We start from the raw sequence: 9163 nt of genomic DNA, 5'->3' as shown, positions 1-9163 counted from the left end.
AAAAAAACTCTCGGTATAATATCCAGTAAATGCACTTGGCCATTTTGGTTAACGTTACAGTGAACGTCTTTGTGTATCGTATGACGTTTTGTTGGATATCTTGTATCTGTTTTTACTTGTGGTTTTATAGGTAATATCTCATCCTTGTAAACTTTCATATCAAAACTCAATACTTTGCAGATTATCATTGCAGGCTGCTAACCAAGGTTTTAAGACGCTTTTGCATTAGGATTTATTTTTTTTTGTGAGGGAGGGGCGATTCTTTGTACCTTAATTTCATATCCTTTTTAAACATAATAAAACCGACCTCTAAAAATAACATGATCTTTGCAACAGACGTCTTATAATGGTACACGGTAGACCTATTGTTGATGTCAGCTGAAGCATAGCGAAGTGGAATGATGTTTTGTGCATTGATACACGAACGAGAGTCTACGTGAATGATGCTTATCAAATACTAGTAAATCATGTTTAATTTGCAAACAATTAGCTTTTGGTACTGAACATAAAGAGCTGTTCATACTGATCATACCATTAGCTGTTGGTACAATTACATAGCTATTGATACTGTACATGAAATAGCTTTTTATAGTGAACATAACATAGCTATTAATACTGTACATAAAAATAGCTGTTGATACTGTACAAAAAAATAACTGTTAATTAAGTTTCCGCTAAATGTTCAAGCCCCTTTAACTTGGTTTCAATCTTTACCATACAATATGGTATTGATAACAGATCATACGCTATATAAACATCTTTATTCAAAATTAAGTTATACTAAATGTGCAAATCCTAGATACAATAACAATATTACAGAAATGTCGCCAGGCGAGCAAAATTGTTTGCATTAATTTTTTCAAATGTGATCCTCGTCAGGATGTTTCATTGACTTTATGTGCATGTTCATCTTACGTTTTCTCTTATATTTACTTTATAATAACAGACAGTTTTCTGATCACAAACGGATGGATTTTTATATATCTACATTGTTGAAATAATCACATTTTTGCCACCAATATTAGACATTTAGACATCAAATGAGTATATTATAAGCAGTTGCAAGTAAATACATTTTATGTATATATATAAAATTTGCTACATTACATAAAAAGCGGATTATTTCAAATACAAGTTGCTGTTGATTTAAAAAAAACAATACAATATAGTTTTTGTTTTCACCTTCTGACAACCATTTCATCTCTCATGCAAGGAATTAACCCTTTTCGGAAGGCTACTTCGAGCAAATCATCTGCAGTGTGAATTGTTTTAGGATATTGCTTTATTGCCCATTTTAAAAAGATGCAGAATTCCGTCCAATCAACGGAGTTGTCGGAATCCATATCGAGGGCCTGCAACGCTTTTTTAGTATCGTTACATCTGTAACAGGCAAAATAAGCGGACATGAAACCATTGTAAAAGGAATCGAAATCCAAGAGGTTATCACCTTGAACTTTATCTTTCAGATCCCATTCGTCCCATCTTTCACGGACTTCTTTGAGTAGGTTTTGTCCATGTGGTGTCTTCACTGGATCGTTGGCAATTTCGTCTCTTATTTCATCAGTGAGTTTTCCCCCCAGAACGGTCGTACAAAACTGCCAATCCACATTTACTCATATACTCTTCTTTCCTAAACATAATAAAAACATAAAATGTGTAGGTGTGAAAATATTAAAACAACAGAAATATCAAAACAATACTAACTATAACTTTGTCTTTTTCGGTGGTGAAGCAGTGTTCAAGTCATCGCGGTTAATTTACCTTGTAACTTTTATTTTTACAGGTATTTGTTGATGGTGTTATTTTGGTTATTTTTTTATTAAAGTTGTTATTTCTTGGATCAATTTGCTTTGATATGAATAGCTGGAACAAATGGTTAAATACAATACATATATCAAATATACAGGTAACCATGGAGAAATAAAAAAAAATGCACTGTGAAAAGAAAACAAGGAAAAAAATGTTTCAAAATTAAACCAATACATGCAGCTATAACTTTTACAAAATTCTACAGTGGCTAAACCGATGACATGACAACAATAGATAAGTCACTCTTCTTATGAAAAAATCCAAAAAATTAATAGTAAAACAATATAAGTGACGATATCGATTAAAATTTGTTTCTAAACAACAATCGTACATTGTTAAGAAAATATTTGTTAAATCAAAATTGTGTTATTAGAAATATACATGTGGCTACACGATGTTTAAAGTTCACTATTTAGAAATTGAAGAGCATTGAGGACCAATATCGAGATAATTGCATTTGAAGCAAGCTTGTGAAACTGAAATTAAAAAAAAATAAAATTTGTAGAATATTGATAAAAAAAATTGGAGAAAATCATGCACGTACAATATCTAAAGATTTTTCAGGTCACCAATTTTATAAGTGTTCCACATGTTACAATTTCCCAAAATGTACCTATTTATCACCATCAAAGTTTTCGAGTACACCGATCTGCTCTTGTCAGGTGAACTTTCTGTATAGAATTATTGTCTTTTTGTGAATATAACAATCTAAAAGATTTTTACTAATTTGTTTTTACAATTTTAAGAAAAGGGAGTCTCGATTTCTGTACATGTATTTGCAGTCTTCTCGATCTCTTTACATGCAAAAAAAAAATGAATGTTTACATCGAGATAGGGTCCGTTTGAATTGCTTAGTAACTTAATTTCAAAAGTGTTAATCTTTGCTGCATATCAATTGCTTCCTTTGGAATTTTTAACCCGATCTTCTCTGATCTAGCTGCATACATGTACATATATGTAACGGATAATTGGTATGTTCCAGAGCGGTATAGATAAACTCATCATAGATACCAGGATTGAAATTTTATATTTACGCCAGACGCGCGTTTCGTCTACAAAAGACTCATCAGTGACGCTCGAATAAAAAAAATTAAAAAGGCCAAAAAAGTACGAAGTTGAAGAGCATTGAGGACCAATAATTCCTAAAAGTTTTGCCAAATACAGCTAAAGTAATCTATTCCTGAGGTAGAAAAGCTTTAGTATTTCAAAAATTTAAAGTTTTGTTAACAGTTAATTTATAATTATGAACATATCAATGATAACTCAAGTCAACACAGAAGTGCTGACTACTGGGCTGGTGATACCCTTTGGAAAATAAATCTCCACCAGCAATGGCATCGACCCAGTGGTTGTAAATAAACTCATCATAGATACCAGGATTGAAATTTTATATTTACGCCAGACGCGCGTTTCGTCTACAAAAGACTCATCAGTGACGCTCGAATCAAAAAATATTAAAAAGGCCAAATAAAGTACGAAGTTGAAGAGCATTGAGGACCAATAATTCCTAAAAGTTTTGCCAAATACAGCTAAGATAATCTATTCCTGAGGTAGAGCCAGTAGAAAAATAAATTGAAGTTGGTACTCCAGGAATGTATTTGCATAGCAACGTTTTAAACCAATTTTACACAAAGCTCCTATAGCCTGCTGTACTCGTCTTTTGCTATTTTAGGAGGGAAGTGATAATATTGTACGGAAATTTTGTTTTATTTCAATTCATTTCATTGTTACTATTTACCAGAATGTTTTTTCTTGTTAATTTATAATTAACAGCGTCCTTGCTGAAACGGAACAAACATTGAAATGATCAAGTTTTCAGTGTTTTCGGGGGAGATTTCCCACTGTCTTAGATATTTAATGAATATCTGATATAAAAAAAAAACATCATCTGTATGTAGCATTAGATAAAATTTATGTTTAGTTACAACCACATTTTCACTTATTTTTGAAGTGTTGCTTCTTCTATCTTTGTTGTATACTTTAATTGTATTTATTTGTAGCCTTATAAAAATGAAAACAAACCTGTTCCCCCGTAAATCTTTTAGCATGACTTCCTTCATAAGGTTGGCACGTTCTATAGTAAAGTCTTCGTTCTCGCCAAAATAATTGACTAACTTAGTTTGAACCATTTCTGCTGACGAAAGAGTGGTTATTCGAATAGGAGCTTTTTCGTCGAAAAAGTCGGCAAAATCAAATTCTTCAGGATTCAAATCAAAAACGAAGTCGAGGGCACGTGCTCCATATACAGGCTGTTTGACATGAGGATCAACTCCAGTGGTAATTCTGGTCATGTTAATTGCTGCCTTTCGGAGGTACGTGCAGTTAAACTTTTTCAGCACTTTTTTGTTTCCCATTCTTATTAGATTAAGTATTGTTACAATAGATGGTGCATTTCCCATGGCAGCGCCTTCTTTTATAACACTGGCCCAAATTCCATCTGCTCCATCCATTAGTACCTGAATATGGAATAAAATACAAAATTTTTTTTCTACAAATATAATTATTTGAGATTGATGACTACTTTTCTAAGGCTGTGTAATACGAATTTTTCAAAGTCTAAACATTTCAAAAACAGCGTTTTTTTTTAAAAATATCTATGTCATATTGTATGCATACCTTAAGGAAACTTCATTCGTTGCATTTTATGGATAACATGATTTTGTAGCAACCTCAAACAAGAATTTCACAGAAAACCCACAAACTTCATTATAGGTATTTTCGTAATAACTTTTTGAATATAGATTACTCACTTGTTGGTCTATAAATATTTTGCTATCGTTTATTGTTCGCCGAAGTTCCTTGAGACCTGATATAGGTCATGTTTATACTTTTTTTTAATTAATATCTATATTTAAATATTTGTCTTAGGGAAATCATTGATAACACTGCTTGTCATAAGGGCATATAAAATGTTATTAAAATGTTATTAATGAATACTTTCCTTAATACGTATACATAAAACCAGTCTAAACCGAATCCATTTTATTATTCTGTTCAGTGAAAACACATGCATACATAATTGTATTTCTTGATACAAGAGATATGTAAAGACAGATTAACAAAGGAATCCGATTAAACAGAATTCAGTATATTTCATTTGTAATTTCTGATTAAAAATTTCAAAAATATTCTAGAAAGATAAATCAATGCGTTTTTCTCTCTCAAAACAACTACACTACAATACAAGTCAGTGGCGGATCCAGAACTTTTCATAAGGGGGGCCCGCTGACTGACCTAAAAAAGGGGGGGCGCGCTCCAGTCATGCTTCAGTGATTCCCTATATAATCAACCAAATTTTTCCCACGAAAGGGGCCCCAGGCCCCCCTGGATCCGCATATGCAAGTGAAGTAGGAACATTTCTGTAACTCATAATGAGTCTCATTGACAATTGCTTTTCATCCTATGTCGCGATTTTCATATACCAAGCAACGAGTAACATTGTAAAATAAGAACACAATTTGATCAGCAAATTAAAAAATACATAGGTATCTGCTCTTGCCTATGATGTTTACATAAGTCAGTTGATGAGATTTCCTACGAGCGTGTTCTCGTAACGACAAATTATTTTAATGAAACAAGTGTGATGTTATTATTTCAGCATGTTCCTGAATTTGACCTTGTTACTTGATCTGACTTTTAAGTCATGTGACGGGTAATACATACATAACAGAACATGCTTACTCTGTCAAACCTGGTAATACATACATAACAGAACATGCTTACTCTGTCGAACCTGGTAATACATACATAACAGAACATGCTTACTCTGTCGAACCTGGTAATACATACATAACAGAACATGCTTACTCTGTCGAACCTGGTAATACATACATAACAGAACATGTTTACTCTGTCGAACCTGGTAATACATACATAACAGAACATGCTTACTCTGTCGAACCTGGTAATACATACATAACAGAACATGTTTACTCTGTCGAACCTGGTAATACATACATAACAGAACATGCTTACTCTGTCGAACCTGGTAATATATACATAACAGAACATGTTTACTCTGTCGAACCTGGTAATACATACATAACAGAACATGCTTACTCTGTCGAACCTGGTAAAAAACTATTTGAAAATTGTTTACAAAAAAAAGAGTATATTGTGGTTTACTAGTATAGAACCAGCTGCTGATCTTTCGGTAGTACCTGAGTTCATTTCGTATTTCGTGGGGTGTTTTTAGTTCAATCTCTTGTTTTCTTGGTAATAAATATGTTGTGAGCATGGTCTCTCTGTCCGCCAGGTTTTTTTTCTTCATCGACTTGTGGTTTTTAATTGCTACTTGGTATCTTTTGCCTTTATTACAGATTAGTCGCTTGATGGTTGCTAAACTTGGATTTTTATACATATTCAGGGCAATGTTTTTATATATAAGGGAACGACCATTTAACTGTAAAGGGGGGAGGGGGGTTATGTTTTTTTTCCTGAAAATATTCTGATCCCCAATTTGATGAAAAAAAAATATTGTGGTCAACCAGATGACAAAAAAAAAAAAAAAAAAAAAAATCGGAATCCAGATTTACCCCATAGTGTTGTATTTTGAAAAAAATAATTTGATTGATAGCGTCGAAAAAACTAAAACATTTCTGACTCAGACAAAAAACCATTACCCCCCACCCTTTTGAAGTTAAATGGTTGCTCCCAAACTGACCTTCAGTTATTTCTGAGAAAGCCCAAAGGCCTGCAGGGTCCTCTCCTTTGTCAACGAGCTGTTTGATAAAGACATCATCTACACTACACGAGTACTGTGGTTGAAGGAGGCAACTATTGTATGCTTAAATCCACATTTTTTAACTTCGTCATAAACTTTAATTAAGTTTCCGCTAAATGTTCAAGCCCCTTTAACTTGGTTTCAATCTTTACCATACAATATGGTATTGATAACAGATCATACGCTATATAAACATCTTTATTCAAAATTAAGTTATACTAAATGTGCAAATCCTAGATACAATAACAATATTACAGAAATGTCGCCAGGCGAGCAAAATTGTTTGCATTAATTTTTTCAAATGTGATCCTCGTCAGGATGTTTCATTGACTTTATGTGCATGTTCATCTTACGTTTTCTCTTATATTTACTTTATAATAACAGACAGTTTTCTGATCACAAACGGATGGATTTTTATATATCTACATTGTTGAAATAATCACATTTTTGCCACCAATATTAGACATTTAGACATCAAATGAGTATATTATAAGCAGTTGCAAGTAAATACATTTTATGTATATATATAAAATTTGCTACATTACATAAAAAGCGGATTATTTCAAATACAAGTTGCTGTTGATTTAAAAAAACAATACAATATAGTTTTTGTTTTCACCTTCTGACAACCATTTCATCTCTCATGCAAGGAATTAACCCTTTTCGGAAGGCTACTTCGAGCAAATCATCTGCAGTGTGAATTGTTTTAGGATATTGCTTTATTGCCCATTTTAAAAAGATGCAGAATTCCGTCCAATCAACGGAGTTGTCGGAATCCATATCGAGGGCCTGCAACGCTTTTTTAGTATCGTTACATCTGTAACAGGCAAAATAAGCGGACATGAAACCATTGTAAAAGGAATCGAAATCCAAGAGGTTATCACCTTGAACTTTATCTTTCAGATCCCATTCGTCCCATCTTTCACGGACTTCTTTGAGTAGGTTTTGTCCATGTGGTGTCTTCACTGGATCGTTGGCAATTTCGTCTCTTATTTCATCAGTGAGTTTTCCCCCAGAACGGTCGTACAAAACTGCCAATCCACATTTACTCATATACTCTTCTTTCCTAAACATAATAAAAACATAAAATGTGTAGGTGTGAAAATATTAAAACAACAGAAATATCAAAACAATACTAACTATAACTTTGTCTTTTTCGGTGGTGAAGCAGTGTTCAAGTCATCGCGGTTAATTTACCTTGTAACTTTTATTTTTACAGGTATTTGTTGATGGTGTTATTTTGGTTATTTTTTTATTAAAGTTGTTATTTCTTGGATCAATTTGCTTTGATATGAATAGCTGGAACAAATGGTTAAATACAATACATATATCAAATATACAGGTAACCATGGAGAAATAAAAAAAAATGCACTGTGAAAAGAAAACAAGGAAAAAAATGTTTCAAAATTAAACCAATACATGCAGCTATAACTTTTACAAAATTCTACAGTGGCTAAACCGATGACATGACAACAATAGATAAGTCACTCTTCTTATGAAAAAATCCAAAAAATTAATAGTAAAACAATATAAGTGACGATATCGATTAAAATTTGTTTCTAAACAACAATCGTACATTGTTAAGAAAATATTTGTTAAATCAAAATTGTGTTATTAGAAATATACATGTGGCTACACGATGTTTAAAGTTCACTATTTAGAAGTTGAAGAGCATTGAGGACCAATATCGAGATAATTGCATTTGAAGCAAGCTTGTGAAACTGAAATTAAAAAAAAATAAAATTTGTAGAATATTGATAAAAAAAATTGGAGAAAATCATGCACGTACAATATCTAAAGATTTTTCAGGTCACCAATTTTATAAGTGTTCCACATGTTACAATTTCCCAAAATGTACCTATTTATCACCATCAAAGTTTTCGAGTACACCGATCTGCTCTTGTCAGGTGAACTTTCTGTATAGAATTATTGTCTTTTTGTGAATATAACAATCTAAAAGATTTTTACTAATTTGTTTTTACAATTTTAAGAAAAGGGAGTCTCGATTTCTGTACATGTATTTGCAGTCTTCTCGATCTCTTTACATGCAAAAAAAAAATGAATGTTTACATCGAGATAGGGTCCGTTTGAATTGCTTAGTAACTTAATTTCAAAAGTGTTAATCTTTGCTGCATATCAATTGCTTCCTTTGGAATTTTTAACCCGATCTTCTCTGATCTAGCTGCATACATGTACATATATGTAACGGATAATTGGTATGTTCCAGAGCGGTATAGATAAACTCATCATAGATACCAGGATTGAAATTTTATATTTACGCCAGACGCGCGTTTCGTCTACAAAAGACTCATCAGTGACGCTCGAATAAAAAAAATTAAAAAGGCCAAAAAAGTACGAAGTTGAAGAGCATTGAGGACCAATAATTCCTAAAAGTTTTGCCAAATACAGCTAAAGTAATCTATTCCTGAGGTAGAAAAGCTTTAGTATTTCAAAAATTTAAAGTTTTGTTAACAGTTAATTTATAATTATGAACATATCAATGATAACTCAAGTCAACACAGAAGTGCTGACTACTGGGCTGGTGATACCCTTTGGAAAATAAATCTCCACCAGCAATGGCATCGACCCAGTGGTTGTAAATAAACTCATCATAGATACCAGGATTGAAAT

At 32.5% G+C, this 9163-nt stretch overlaps 1 protein-coding gene across 4 annotated transcripts in view; it reads right to left on the bottom strand.

Annotated features, from left to right (window-relative positions):
• Positions 1 to 742: 742 nt before the first annotated feature.
• LOC127716166 (uncharacterized) overlaps positions 743 to 9163 on the bottom strand; it is a 47817-nt gene continuing 39396 nt past the window's right edge. For 2 of the 4 annotated variants that reach the window (XM_052222285.1, XM_052222284.1), the window contains exon 5: positions 6713 to 7598. In XM_052222285.1, coding sequence (XP_052078245.1) covers positions 7148 to 7598 — 451 coding nt within the window. In that variant the 3' untranslated portion in view covers positions 6713 to 7147. Of the gene's footprint in view, positions 1631 to 3831; positions 4266 to 6712; positions 7599 to 9163 lie in introns of those variants that run through there. The other 2 variants (XM_052222286.1, XM_052222287.1) reach the window with 2 other exon arrangements.

This window comes from Mytilus californianus, unplaced genomic scaffold (genome assembly GCF_021869535.1).
Source record: "Mytilus californianus isolate M0D057914Y unplaced genomic scaffold, xbMytCali1.0.p SCAF_9, whole genome shotgun sequence".
Classification (NCBI taxonomy): Eukaryota; Metazoa; Mollusca; class Bivalvia; order Mytilida; family Mytilidae; genus Mytilus; species Mytilus californianus.
Note: the sequence above shows the minus strand (reverse complement) of the source record. Positions and strands in the feature narration are given on the sequence as shown.